The sequence below is a fragment of the Dermacentor albipictus genome, chromosome 1 (assembly GCF_038994185.2).
Source record: "Dermacentor albipictus isolate Rhodes 1998 colony chromosome 1, USDA_Dalb.pri_finalv2, whole genome shotgun sequence".
Classification (NCBI taxonomy): domain Eukaryota; kingdom Metazoa; phylum Arthropoda; class Arachnida; order Ixodida; family Ixodidae; genus Dermacentor; species Dermacentor albipictus.
The window spans coordinates 426701381-426715542 of NC_091821.1; the positions used below are offsets into that span (position 1 = coordinate 426701381).

General features: G+C 48.9%; 1 protein-coding gene across 2 annotated transcripts in view; it reads left to right on the forward strand.

Annotated features, from left to right (window-relative positions):
• The first annotated feature begins 1172 nt into the window (after positions 1-1172).
• Positions 1173-14162, forward strand: part of LOC135896649 (cholinesterase-like) — a 33477-nt gene continuing 20487 nt past the window's right edge. Inside the window, exons 1-2 of one of the 2 annotated variants that reach the window (XM_065425137.1) lie at positions 1173-1384; positions 3387-3574. In XM_065425137.1, coding sequence (XP_065281209.1) covers positions 1313-1384; positions 3387-3574 — 260 coding nt within the window. In that variant the 5' untranslated portion in view covers positions 1173-1312. The remainder of the gene's footprint in view (positions 1385-3386; positions 3575-14162) is intronic. The other variant, XM_065425130.1, reaches the window with a different exon arrangement.

Genomic DNA, 14162 nt, shown 5'->3' on the forward strand with positions numbered 1-14162 from the left:
CGCTTGCGGCCCGCCTTCCTCGCTCCCGCATGCGAGATAGAGCTGCCTTCGTTAGCTCACCCTCGAACGCTTTCACTCGCATATACAGCGTACAGCGACTGGCGACGATTCTATCGCCCTTGGTCTTTACACGGAACATCACGGCGATGACAACGCCCCGGACGATGGCATAAATATGCCTGGAGCGTACATATAGTTGCCGTCGCAATAGAAGTACCTTCAGGAAGGCTCACTTTCCTCAAGCGTATAGACACGTAATACAATCCATGCTTCTATGAAAAAGAAAAAAAAAGAAACCTTAGAGAATTGATTTTCAATGTCACTATTTGTGGTACGATGTGCCGCACAAAATTTATTGAATCACAATGCGCACGTCGCGTTGACGAAGTATTTCCATTCCATGAGCTCAGTGGAACCTCAACATCAACGGCTGCAGGCTCATTATTGAACAGGTAAACATGCACAGAGGGACAGCGCTACTATCATGACGATTAGAACTTGTTGCTGGGCGAGTTAGTTGAGATTTAATGAACGCATTGTTGTGTCAAAAGCAAAATAAATACTTAGGAGGGAGAGTAAGAAACGGCAGGTTCAGCGCTAGACCTGTCGTTTCTGGCGCAACAATGCATTCATTATATCATGATGACGTCACTAAGAGCTGTCACTAGTTGTGGATTGCAAGCGGGACACATCAAGCTCGCCTGTCAATCATGTTGGTAAGGATACAGTATCATCAATTCTTACGAACTTACTCAACCTTCAGTTCTTTTATCAAGCTCTCCATTACACTGAAGCTCTTGGCCGGGATAACGTGATGATTATACTCCCATGTTATTCCTTTTCGTTCTACGACAGTGCTTCAAGCGGCGCTCCACCCATGTTATGTGTATGTTATTTATTATTATTTATTATATCACCGTAATCGGCCCACCGTCAGCAATGGATGGCAAGAGAGGGGTAGTGAAAGGAGGCTTACATTACACTTCTTTTTGTCTGTAGACTTGTTCATACAATATTCAGGTAAATCCGGCGCGATATATTACAATCGTCAGCTTTCTTATTTTTTTATTTTTGCCGAATACCTTTAGGAAAGAAACGTGCTTCTCGATCAGCTTTTGATGAACATCGACATGCGCATGCCGCAGAAACAGAGAAGATGATGACGAAGAAAGAGACATCTGGAAATCGTACACGGTATTATCCCGCCTTTATTACACTTTTGTGCTCGATAGGCATACTGGATATTTGGTGCTGCTACAGGCCGCGGGATTTGCCTGAAATCTGCTGATCATCCGATCAAATATCGGTTGCCATGTGGCGCAGTTTGATTTACAGAAAAAAGAGGAGTAGTAGCGCAACCTTGTCATCGAATGTGCCGAAGTCGGTGAGTAGTAGTAGTTTCGAGCAGTCGTTTTAGTTCTTCTCTCTATGTCCATTATAGCACGCAACGTGCCGAATGTGTTCTTCCTATCCATTAATGCAATGATCATTCTTAGGACACATCTTGCATTTTTCTTGCGCTATACATATATGTCTGCAACCGTTTTCCCGACAACTTGGGTCGCTCGGTACTCCATGGATCAATGCGTAGCGCATCGGGGTGCTGGGCTGGGATCAGTGTTCACAACCAACCTTTAGACTAACTTGGGTCACTGGGTATGCGGCCATAGGCATGTGTCTGTCTTCAATGAACCTCTGCCACCAACTTCGATCAATGGGTAAGTGTCACTGGTGCGTGCCTCTTTTGAACGGCAATAAAGCCCCTTTAAAATGTATCCAGTACTGGACCGACACGAACCCGCGTTATCTATATTTGGACAATGTTATGCGAGGATGTACTCACACTCGCGGACTTCCCGGTGGCGCCGACTAGATTGCGCAGCATGTTCAATGGGAAACGGGAGAGAGGAGCCCAGCTGCAGACACGCCTTATTCATGACGCGTTCAGGCGTTGGCATTGCGGTGCGTCACCAGATTGCTTCAATGCTAATCGAATTAAAGTCGATATTTGTCGTGCATACGTCCTGCCCTCCCCGAATCTTTTAAGCATGAAATGATGTTAGCAACCGTTGTGGGCGACCTTCAAGTGACCTTGAGCCAGAAGCCAGAGCCATCATCCAGGTACTCAAACGATAACATCCAGAGTAGTTGCGAGAACAAAAGGAGATCCCTCCCCCTCCCCCTTCCCACCTTTACAGGATCGCAACACATACGCTAGTTGCTCCCAAGCAAGTTACAAAAAGCGTTGCTTACGAGTTCTTCCTAATGTTTCTTCACAATATCACTCAAGCTTTAACCTCTAGTACGCTGAGGTTTCATCTTATTTCCAATAGAGGCGTTGAAAAGGCAGATACAGGATATCATGCACTTCAATTCTGGGAAATGGATCTGCTGCGGTCGCCGAGCTGCTGTGTGGCGCGGCGCCGGACGCATCTGGAAGCGCTGCTTTGCCTTCAATGTGCGGCGCTCGCCGAGCTGTGGTGTGGCGTGCTGGTGGAAGCGCCTCATGCGCTGCTTTGCCTTCATGGAGGAAAGAAAACGTCATGACAAAGCATTGCGCCACGTAGCCAGCCATGGCAAGCGAACTCTCCTTGTAGCCAGCCCTTTGCTCAGTGGTGACTCAACACGGAACCTCTTGCGTCGAGATCACGGAGCAAGAATCGAGATTCGCTGAGATGTTTGGTCGCGTCTCCTTCGGGCGCTTTTCTTCTAGCTGGGCTGTGCGCTCGGTCTCCTTGGCGTGTTTCGCTGCATCTCGTACACACCACACCACGCCATAGTGGGCATTGGTACATATGGACGCTGCCCGGCTAGAAAACGAAAATCGGCTGAAGTCGGCATGACTTTGCGACATAGCATTTTGATGCAATTACACGGGGGAATAAGCGGAGGTAGACTTCTTGCGACAGACGCGCTTTCTCAATTTTACCGAAGCAGCTGATCGCGATGCCAGCGTCACCTTAATGTACGTATCGCTACTACCGAACTGGCTAGTTAGCTCTTAAACAAGTACTCCTGTCTCGCGTTTCTCTGGTCTGCTTTGTAAAATGTGATTAGAGAGTTATACATGCCAGGGCCACGACCCGACTATGAGGCACACGGCGTAGCTCGGAAATTTCCAACAATATTGACTGCCTGAGGTTTCTTCACGTTAGCCCAATTTACGGTACACGAGCGTTCTTGCATTAGCCTACGTCGGAAGGCAGCCGCCATGGCTGGAATCGAGCCAGCAACCTCGAGCTCACAAGCGTAACGCCATAACCTTTGAGCTACCACGGCGGTTATCAGCTGGTATCGAGAAGCTATAATAGCCTGCAGCTGTTTGCGCAAGCGATCAAGCGCCAAATTTCTAGCTACATTTTCAACAAGCCTTTACGGTGACGTAGGGTGCCGTTTCTCCCTCGGATCGTTCTGCGGGGCCGGTTTCGCCAAGCGGCAGCATATACCAGACACGTCGGGATGTCGCCCTGTCACGTCGCCCGAGTCAGCAATCTGCGAGGCAGGCGCTGTTCTCCGAAGGCGCCCACACGTTCTGGAGCATGCGTACCGGAATGCAAGCTTCTCGCACATATCTGTGAGTGTTCGGCTCTTTCTTTAACATTATCTAGCTGCGCCTGAAATTTCACGCCAATTTGCGAGAGCACTAAAAAAAAAAAGAAAAACGGGCTCCAGGCGGGGCATTTTCGCTGACGTTTTTGTTTCTTCTACCCGCTCTTTATGTTATAAGGGTCACCGAAACTAACCTTGCGCCTGCATGGCTCGTTGAGTGCACGGCTAGTTTTCGATGCTTGGTTTTTCTGTCTCAAACACGCATCATTTCTTCGCGCATGCAACCGACTGGGTCAGAGAAAGAGAGGGAAGAGCGGCAACGTCGAACAATATGAACCGGCGACAGCACCAGCTATGTCAAAAATAATTTGCACGAGTAACAAGTATCGGTATCACATAGTAGAAATATGGCTTTTTCAACGAAAACAGCGGCGAAACGTTCACTTGAAGCACTGTCACTAAACCGGAGTGCATATAGGGCATGGAGGAAGCGAAAAATTCACCAAGTAAAGTTCGAACGGAAATAAATAGGCCTACTTTCTCGCGTAACATAGCTACGCCACCGCAGCCTTTAGCCCTTAGAACTTCCTTTCTTCTATCCATGTCGCAGAAAAAGACATGTTGCCTTGAGCATGACTGCTGACTGCGCGAAGCCATGCTAGCTGCAAGCACGGACATTGGTCGCAGTCAGTGCTCCCCTTTTTTTTTTTGCACGGCTAAATAATTTCCTGCGCCGAAACCAATCGGACGGATTAGAGCCCATATAGAAGTCCATCAATACTCCCTTTTGGGCGACTCGGTTCATCTTGAAACACATGGGTAACAGCGCAAACAGAAGACCACCCGAAGGGAGACACGTACACACAAGCGCTCACTATGCTGAATTTGATCTTCGGGATGTGGCTATCAGGGGGTTCAGATTGCAAAAAAGAAAGAAAAATAATTGTTTCCGTTTTGTTGCGCTTGGTCGGTTGTATTGCGGTTGCGTTGCTGGCACACTATCATCCTTGTCATGTTTCTCCGCTTCATTTCCTTTGCTTCACTCTGGCATGTGTAAGGTGTGCTATCCTTGCGATCAAAACGAGTTGTTAGTCAGCGCTTGTGTGTACGTGTCTTGCTTCTTGCGGTCGTCTGTTCGTGCTGTTACCCGTAGGTTTCAAAGAAGCCCACATTCCGCGCAGCGCCAGCGATTGAGTCGATGCTCCACATTATCCTCTTTTGCCGTGGACAGCGCTGGCTAACACATCAATACTTCTCCGGCTGCGCTACAAATGCTTGTCAATACTTGTCTCCGAGAAAGGACAGGACAGCCCCCACCAAGCTCGTGTAGTACACACTTGCATACGGCGTGCATGTAGGTCCGTATCATCGCATCGTCGGCTCCCATCATCGTCGGTTCCCATCCGTGCCCCGGTAGGACAAAACTGCCACGCTGCAGCTGTTCAAGAAGACAAGCGTCATTATGTCGCATGAGCTGATATAGCCCAGCCACGTACGTAAGGCACGTAATGCTCGCAAAGCAAACCCGCGTAGTTTCACGCATGTCCAAGGGTGCATGAGGAAATTCACGACGTTCTGCGTTCGCGCACTTCGATGCCGCAAAATTTTCGCAGCCGCGCAGCTCCGCCGCACATACAGCTAATACTGTCATACATTCTGACCATAGTCGCATTTATCGTTCATGGTTGGTTATCCACAGTAGTGAACAAAAATATATGCTAGTTTCTTCTTGGGTCCTGCGAGATACTGTTCACGCGGTTGGTCCATGCGTTGGGCCAGACCGCTAACTTTAGGGCAATAGTGGGTTGGTTTTTGATAGGGGTCCTCAAATATTTAAGGGGGAGGGGGGCTAATGATTAGCGTTTTGCCACAGCGCGTACGCCGAATCCAAACGGCATCTTTAGGCTTTGGTTTCCGTGCACTCCTAACGCCAAATTTAAAAAAAAATAGCGTGGGTGTCCTAAGCGACCCTAACCTGCTTTGGGTCCTCTCAGCGTCGCCACGAACATATCATAAATGTGTCAGCGCGTCCTCATCGAGTATAACCGACACTTAGGTATACTTTTCATCCAGAAAGATGTTACGGATAGCAGTATTTCATCTTTTATTTCTCTGGAACTGTGTTTTCATTTTCCTTCCGCGTGCACGAAGGGCACTGCAATCGCATGACACTATGGAAAGGTGGTGCTGTGAGGGACGTGGGCGCGGCTAAAGAAGGGAGAGAGAAGTGAGGCCTGTGTCCCTGAGGAATAAAGCACGACTGACTTTTAGAGCGATAGCTCTGCTACTCTAGGTACAAACCCTGAAAACACTTCTTTCCGTCATGCAGACCTTCAAGCTCAGCCAAGGTCAAACTGGGACTTTGCCTGCCACTACCAGCGTCTGCTGTATACGCCGCGTGGGCACAAATATCTGGAAAGCGATCTATGATGTGTACAATGTGCGCCGAGTGCTGGTAGCTGCTATCCTTACTTCGTATAGCTCTGTACTAATTTTCTATCGCAATCAATGCTTCGCCTTTCGGGCGAAAGTGCTATTTATTTCTGCTGTAGTCAAACGTCGGCAACTTAGTAGTGCACTCACGCACCGTTCTCCTTTCCCGCACACAATCTGATAACACTCCAGCAATGCTGAAAAACGCGAGAGCGTGGCTCGGCTGCATTTGCATACTGTGCTGCGGCCGCGAGGCCACCACATTACTTCGCTTCCTAGTGAGTCCTCAAAAATTTATACAATAATTGATGTTGTCCAAAGGTCCTTACTACGGAGCGTCAAAGGTTCTACGACGAGGCGCCCTAGACCAGCGTCCACTACGCTTCAATTGCCTTGGATGCGCCGGCATCCTGGGTACTTCGCGTATGTGCGCTGTTGGAGCCTCGGCGGGTGGCGCCACAGTTACCAGGGCAGGTGGAAGGCCGTCTACATCCTCAATGTACGCTGGCTTCAGCCGGTCGAGTGATACTACTTCGCGATGAACACACAAGTCGATTGTGAATGGCTTCTCACCTCGACGTAGCACTGGGAACGGCCCGTCGTATGGTGGTTGGAGAGGCCGATGAACTGCATCGTGCTGTACGAACACATTAGTGCACGAAGCGAGTTCTGATAGCACGTGCACCACACGTGGCGCCACCCACCTCCTCGCGGTGGGCAGTGCCACAAAGGTTGTTCATTACGTCACGTAGTATAAGTTCGTAGCACAAGGCCGTATCCTGCGGACTGTGGACTGTCCGTGAATAATTCTCCTGGGAAGTTGAGCGTCGTTCTGCAGACCAATTGAGCCGCGGTACGACCGATGTCTGTATTGGCAGTCGTCCTGACTTCCAAGAGAATGAGTGGCAGTGCCCCCCATCCGGCTGCGCCCTTCCATTGCAGCGAGCGCACTCTTCAGCTGGCGATGGAAACGCTCCCCCATGTCGTTGCTAATGGGGATGTAGGCGGTTGTTCTGATCTGAGAAGCGCTGATAAGACGCGTGACGCTGGCAAAAAGGAAAAATTTGAATTTCCTGGCACGGTCCATCGTTATTACAGACGGTGCACCGAAACGAGTAATCCAGTGGTGTAGAAAGGCATGGGCAGCAGGGTAAGCGGTGATGTCCACATTAGGCATGGCTCCACCCAGCGCATGAATATGTCGATGCATGTCAGCCAATGGTTATGTCCTTGGCAAGGTAATATAGGTTCGACATTGTTAAGGTGTACATGATCGAGCCTTGCGTCGAGAGGCGCGAATGTTGTAACGGAGTCCCAGAATGGCGATGAATTTTGGCGTGCTACACGGCATGCATCATCTTGACGAGCCGCAAACGTACCGATTCAACCTTGCCCTGCGCAACGTTTACGTATCTTTGATTCGTGCATAGGATAGTTTGTGTAGAGACGAGAAAATACAGCGACGTTGACTGCGGGGCACAAATGGGCGTGGGTTGCCTGTGGATCTGTCGCAGCCAATCGGGTCGCATGATTCCGTGATCTGCTTCCATTGTAGCTTGAGAGCACTTTTTCTCGTTAGAGGGCTCTTTAGCTTTCCGTCTTCAAGATGAGCTGCCGCCAATTTATTGAAATCAGTTCCTTCTGCAGCGTTTACCGCCTTTATGGCGCTTCGCGAAAGGGCATTTGTCTCTTCCCTTCACGTATCGGATGTCTGTCGTGAACTCCGAGATGTATGTTAGTTGGCGCAGTTCATGGGCCGTATGCGTGCCACAGCTCGAGCGTATAGAGCCCATAGCGTAAGGTATAGAATCGAATAAAATGAAAAGCTCGGCGACTTCAGAAAATGACCGAAGTTGCATATTCTGGAGTAGGCGGCTAGCACTTCGCGCCCGAAGGTGCTGTAAGGGCACCCAGTAGGCGTGAGGGTCCTTGAGAAAAACGCAGTTGAGTGCCATGTACCATCGCTCGGTCATTGCGCCATGGCGCCGATAGTTGTGTGAGAAACGATCATCACGACGCACTGTGGAATGTCCTGTCGTAGACACGCCAGGAGAATCGCTTTCGCCAAGGCCTGTTTACTTCAGTGGAAACCGTCTTACCTATCGTCGCACCAAGGCAGGTCGCTTGAGGAGCTTTCCGTTTCCTTCAGCAGCCTGTGGAGTTGGAGTTGTGGATTTGGGCGCACCTAGAAACAAAGCGGCGTAGAATTTATGGTCCAGAGAAAGTCACGTAGCCGATGCTTCGCAGTTAGCTGCGGAAAATGGGTGTGGCCATACGCCCGAGGCCGAGATGACGTGTCCCAAAAATGGTAACTCCGGCACTCCAAATTCACTCTTGGCCGCAAAAATGACAACGCTATGTCACAGTAGACGCCGAAAAACAATTAGTAAGTGCTTTTTGTGTTCTTTCGGAGTGTTGCTCGCTATATCCAAGTTGTCAAGATAGGCGTCACAAAACTGAGGTCTCGCAGGACGCCACCGGTGAATTTTTGGAAGGACTGACCTGCGTTGCAAACGCCGAATAGCATGCGCAGGAATTCGAATAGAACGAACGGCATAGTGATGGCCGCCTTTGGGACGTATTGTGCTGCTACATGTATCTGGTGGTATGCCCGCACAAGCTAAATTTTCGAAACAATTGTTACGCTGTGCAGACCCGCCATTTTGTCATGGATATGTTGTATGTGATATATGTCAGGCCTCGTAACAGTGTTTAGCGCTCGATAGTCCCCGCAAAGACGCCAACTAGCGCGACGACGACTTAAGAACTATGTGGAGGGGAGATTCCCATGGGCTGGTAGAAGATTGGATGATGCCCAACTTCAACATATGGTCAAATTCTTGCCGTTCCACCAGCAACTTTCCAAGTGGCAGTCGACGTGGTCGCGCATGCACTGGTTGATCAGTGATAGCCATGTGCTGGCACACACAGTGTTTCACTGGGGATCCGACTTAGCGTTGATGTGCCAGGTCAGTAAGTTCGCTCAGTATGGAAGTGATGCGAAGAGTGCCAGCTGGCCTGAACGGCGCCAGGCTGAGCGGCGTATGTTGAGAAGGCTTGCCTTTAACATCACTGTGTAGGACGGGACCTAGCAGTCTCTGGTTACACACGTCGACTAAGAGAACGAAGTGGCGCCGAAAATCCACCCCGAGGAGGACGAACATCATGTTGGCTACTGTGAGAGTCCAGCGCATCTCTGCAGGCCTAAACTTACAGGTACCGTGTGGATTCCGTACGTAGCGATGACCTTGTTGTTTACCGCTCGCAGAGGCGACATATTCGGGCGCTTGTGGTTCGCGGGCGAAGCTGGGACCACGCTTAGTTCAGAACCTGTGTCAACGAGGAAGCGCAAGCCGCTGCTGTGGTCTGTTAGGAAGAAGGTGGATGAGGGACGTTGGGGCGTGGCAAAGGCACTGATCGCCCTCAGGACTTGCCCGGGGTGTTTTCCGAGAGCTGTCAAGGCGGTAAACATTTGCGCGAGGCATTGTGGTGATTTGCGCGAAGCTTGCGATGGTACCAACATAGCCTCTCGCGCTTGAGACGCGGCTCCGTAGGAAACTAACCACTTGACCGCGACGCAGTCTGGAGGGCGGCCACGGAATCCACTACACGTGAGATATTGTCCTTAGCCTCTTGAAGCAGCTCGGATTGAGACGGTTTGCTTGTGAGCGACCACCATAGGTTGTCGGCTGACGCGTCTAGCTTGGATAGCTCTTTCTCCATAAGGAAGCCATAATCATTCTGTAGTTCGGGGAATTCCCTAAAGAAATATTTCTCAGATCAGTACACTGTCTAGACCGTCCACTCTCTTGCTCAGTAGTTACTGCATATGACGCAGCAGCTGGCGTGGTGCACGGTCACCGAGGTTTGCTTAATGGAGAAGCTGTTGCTACCGCTCGTCTTCAGGGGGCGTAACCTTGCGAAATAGGGCTGCCTTCAACGTGTCCTTAGCGTTGTCTACTGGTGGAGAAACCAGCAGAGCTCGAACTTCACTAGCAGTTGACGTTACAGACTGCTCACCACGTAGTGGTACTTCGTGTGGTCTGCCGTGATGTGCCTTGCAGTGAATCGCGATTCCGCCTCGGTCAACCTGAGTTCAGGTTTCGACGAGCAAAATGGAGGCAGTTTAACCTCGACAATAGAGAGCGTCGGTACCTTGAGGTATGTCCTCAGCAGTTGCGGCTAGGCCGGGTCACCAATGTTGTGAGCGATGCGAGCGTGGCTAAAGAAGGCAGGCAGAAGCAAGGCATACGTGCGACCCTGAGGAACAAAACACAATTGATTATTTCTGCTGCAGTTAAACCTAGGCAGCTTGGTAACGCACCCTCGAAACATTCCGCCACACCAGCAACCCTATTGTAAAGCATCTTCCCGACGGGGCAGACCATGAACGCAAAGCGGTCGCTTGTTGGGGTACGCTCAGCTCTAGGGCCAGACAATAAAATCTTCCTTACCTCAGTAAGGAAGCCTTCATTGCAGTGAGGCTACCTTATGTCACTCTGAAAGGTTCCTTACTGAGGCGCCCTCGGTGAAGGCTTCCTTGGTGCTTCCTTGGTACTTCCTCAGCTTAAGAAGCCAAACAATGAAATCTTCCGTACCTCACTAAGGAAGCCTTCATTGGGGTGAGGCTACCTTATCTCACTCTGAAAGCTTCCTTACTGAGGGGCCCTCGGTGAAGGCTTCCTTGGTGCTTCCTCAGCATAAGGTAGCTCCAAAGCTACCTTCATGCGTCCTTACGCCGCTCCTGGCCCTGAACGAGCGCTTCACCTCACTGCTTAACCACGTGGCATTCGCTTGCGCATGCGCACTGTCGCCCACCTGCGGAGAAGAGCGAGCACGGTACGTCTTGCCAGGCATGTTCGTTTCAGTCACGCGTGCGGCATGCAAGCATTGCTAGGCGTTGCTAGGCGTTGCAAGACGCCGGCGTGCCAGCGTTGCTGGAGCACATCAAGTTTTGCACTGTAATGCGCAACTTTTTTTTAAGTTTAGTAAACGAAACTAGAAGAAAGCGTCCACGCTTCTCTATATTAGCTATTCAATTTAAAGATTGTGCGACGATACAACATTTTTTAATAGAATAATGGTGTTCGCGGAAAGATTTGAAGAGATAATCTCGAACCCAGGCACGCGGCAACCGCTCCTTAGGTGAGGACGGGTGAAGGGAGCTTTCAAAGTACGCTTGCTTCCTCCATCGGTCCTTCGCTGTAAGGAGGCCTCACGTAAGGTTAGGAAGCGCTCGAAGGAAAGGAACTAGGGGTGTGCGAATATTCGGAATTTTGAATACGAATCGAATATTTTCCATATTCGAAGCGTATTCGATTCGAGAAATGCATGTTCGGAAATTCACGAATATCCGAGGACGGCCGAATAACGGTGGAAACGGCGAATATTCGGATAGACTGCGAATAATTGAGCAATTAACCAATTGTATGCTTGCTCCGCATTCTCCTAAGAACATGTTTATTAACTGAGAACTTCGCATGATCCGCTCATTATCAGTATGCTCTGTTTCAGTCTATCTGCTTCAGGCATTTGAGACATGATCAGTTTCGGTTTCTTTTTCACCAAGCTTTATAATTCCAATTATTTTGGAATGCCCCATTGCCTTGAAGGTTGCAAAGGCAACTCAGGGTCGCCTTTGCAACCCTGAGTTGCCATTATCTGTATGCTCTGTTTCAGTCTATCTGCTTCAGGCATTTGAGACATGATCAGTTACGGTTTCTTTTTCACCAAGCTTTATAATTCCATATATTTTTGGAATGCCCCATTGCCTTGAAGGTTGCAAAGGCAACTCAGGGTTTGCTAACATTGATTCAAGATGTATCAATGCTCTTTGTGCGGAGTGGAAATTTGATGAAGTGGCCAGCCTAGGCATGTTTCTTGATCCGCGCTTTATGGCCACAGTTCATCAGGCATCTGGTCAGATGATCTGGCTGAAAAACCTTGTGACAAGGGAGCTCCAGGAAGCCGTCGTGGAACACCATGGGGACACCGCCGTGCCAGCGTCGACTTCGTGTCCACTGGTGGCATCGAGTGTATGGAATGCTTTTGACGATCTAGTGATGAACAAAGAGAAGACACATTTGGCATCTGCCCCTGAGAAGGAAGTTACAGACTACGCGCAAAAGCCTCTTCTGTAAAGGGGCATGAATCCTTGTGAGTGGTGGCAGTCCATTGGCCGCTTCAGGTACCCGCTTTTAAGTGCACTCGCCCGGAAGTACTTGGCGATCCCTGCCACTTCAGTTCCTAGTGAAAGAGTCTTTTCTACCGGTAGAAATGTGACAGTGCATAGAGAGCGTTTACTTTCTGGCCATATTGAGCAGTTAATTTTCCTTCACGACAATCTGTAACAAGCGTTTTACCTGACTGAGGGCATTACCTGAGTCCGTTATCTATAATTGAGTACCTCTTTAATTTGAAGCAACCTTGTAAAATGCAATGTTATTTTTAAAAGGGTAATAAAGCTATTGTTACCTCTCTTGCAATTTTTTAATACTACACATGTATTCGATATTCGATTCGATATTCTTAGAGAGTTCTTCGTCTTATTCGTATTCGATTCGTAATCGAAAATTTCAATATTCGCACACCCTTAAAAGGAACGTTTTATTGTTTGGGCCAAGCTACCTTCATGCGTCCTTACGCCGCTCCTGGCCCTGAACGAGCACTTCGCCTCACTGCTTAACCACGTGACGTTTGCTTGCGCGCGCGCGCTGTCGCCCACCTTCGGAGAAGCGCGAGCACGGTACGTTTTGCCAGGCACGTTCGTTCCAGTCACGCGTGCGGCATGGAAGCGTTGCTAGGCGTTGCACGACGCCGGCGTGCCAGCGTTGCTTGAGCACATCAAGTTTCGCACTGTAATGCACTGCTTCTTTAGATTTAGTAAACAAAACTAAAAAAATAGCGTCCACGCTTCTCTATATTAGCTCATCAACTTAGAGATTGTGCGACGATACAACCTTTTTTATTGAATAGGGGTGTTCTGGTGTTCGCCTAAAGCTTTTAAGAGATAATCTCGAACCCAGGCATGGCGGCAACCGCTCCTTACGTGAGGACGGGTGAAGGGAGCTTTCAGAGTACGCTTGCTTCCTCCATCGGTCCTTCGCTGTAAGGAGGCCTCACGTAAGGTTAGGAAGCGCTCGAAGGAAAGGAACGTTTCATTGTTTGGGCCCTAGACCCCTATTTTAACGCTCCGTAATCTCTTGAACACTCAGTGCCGTCATAATTTATTCCGACACCATAGTCTATCAACGACATAAGTACTGTACACATTCCAAGACAATATCACAAAGAAACCGTAATATGAACCAGTATTGAAAATACGTCCGTGCTAGTAAGAGAACATTTATTGATTGGTGGAAAGTGTAGCCGAGCAAAAGGTTTTGCATACTGCTACTTTGACCTGTTATTATTTAACAATAGATCATAGGACGAGAGAACAGAAAAAAACTCGGATACATCTACTCGCACGAAACCTCGGAAACTTGCAAAAGGGAGCGTCGTGAAATCAACACAGTCTAAATTCAATGCTTCTGGCATAGAAAATAAACAAAATGTTCTCTGTGGTCCGTGCATACATAAGGACAGGTATTTTTATTTATGGATGGTGCCATAGAGCTCGACATTCTACTTTGTTCATTTCACTTTGCTCACTGCGGCCCATTTTTGGGTTTTCATTAGAAATGATGAGCCTGTGTTCTTTCTTTTCTTTCATCCCTTGGCCCATCGTTCTACATTGAACACGGAACAGAATGCCAAGCCGCTTTCTCGGCTAGCATCTCCACCTATCAATAATATTTATCTCACCAGCACGCACACATTTTTACTACTGTTTGAAATTAAGGTTTTCTAGTGGTGCATTCTTGAACATGCAAATTATGTACGCTGTGGATGGGCTATGCCATGTGCATAAAATACGATGATAGTTCGTGTTCCAGAGACTATTTGCGTATGTTATGCTATATATATATATATATATATATCAGTTCTTCAAACCATACCCACACCTGGCAAACCTATTTACGCCAAAGCCTCTCAATCTTACAATGCAACTCTGGAACCACGTACAGTTTGCTAACGTGTGTCCCACATTCTAATTCTGTTCTCATTTTACATTGACGCCATAAGGCTGCCATGAATCTCGCATTCGATTTTCTCGCATCTGTTCTCTCTGGGATCAA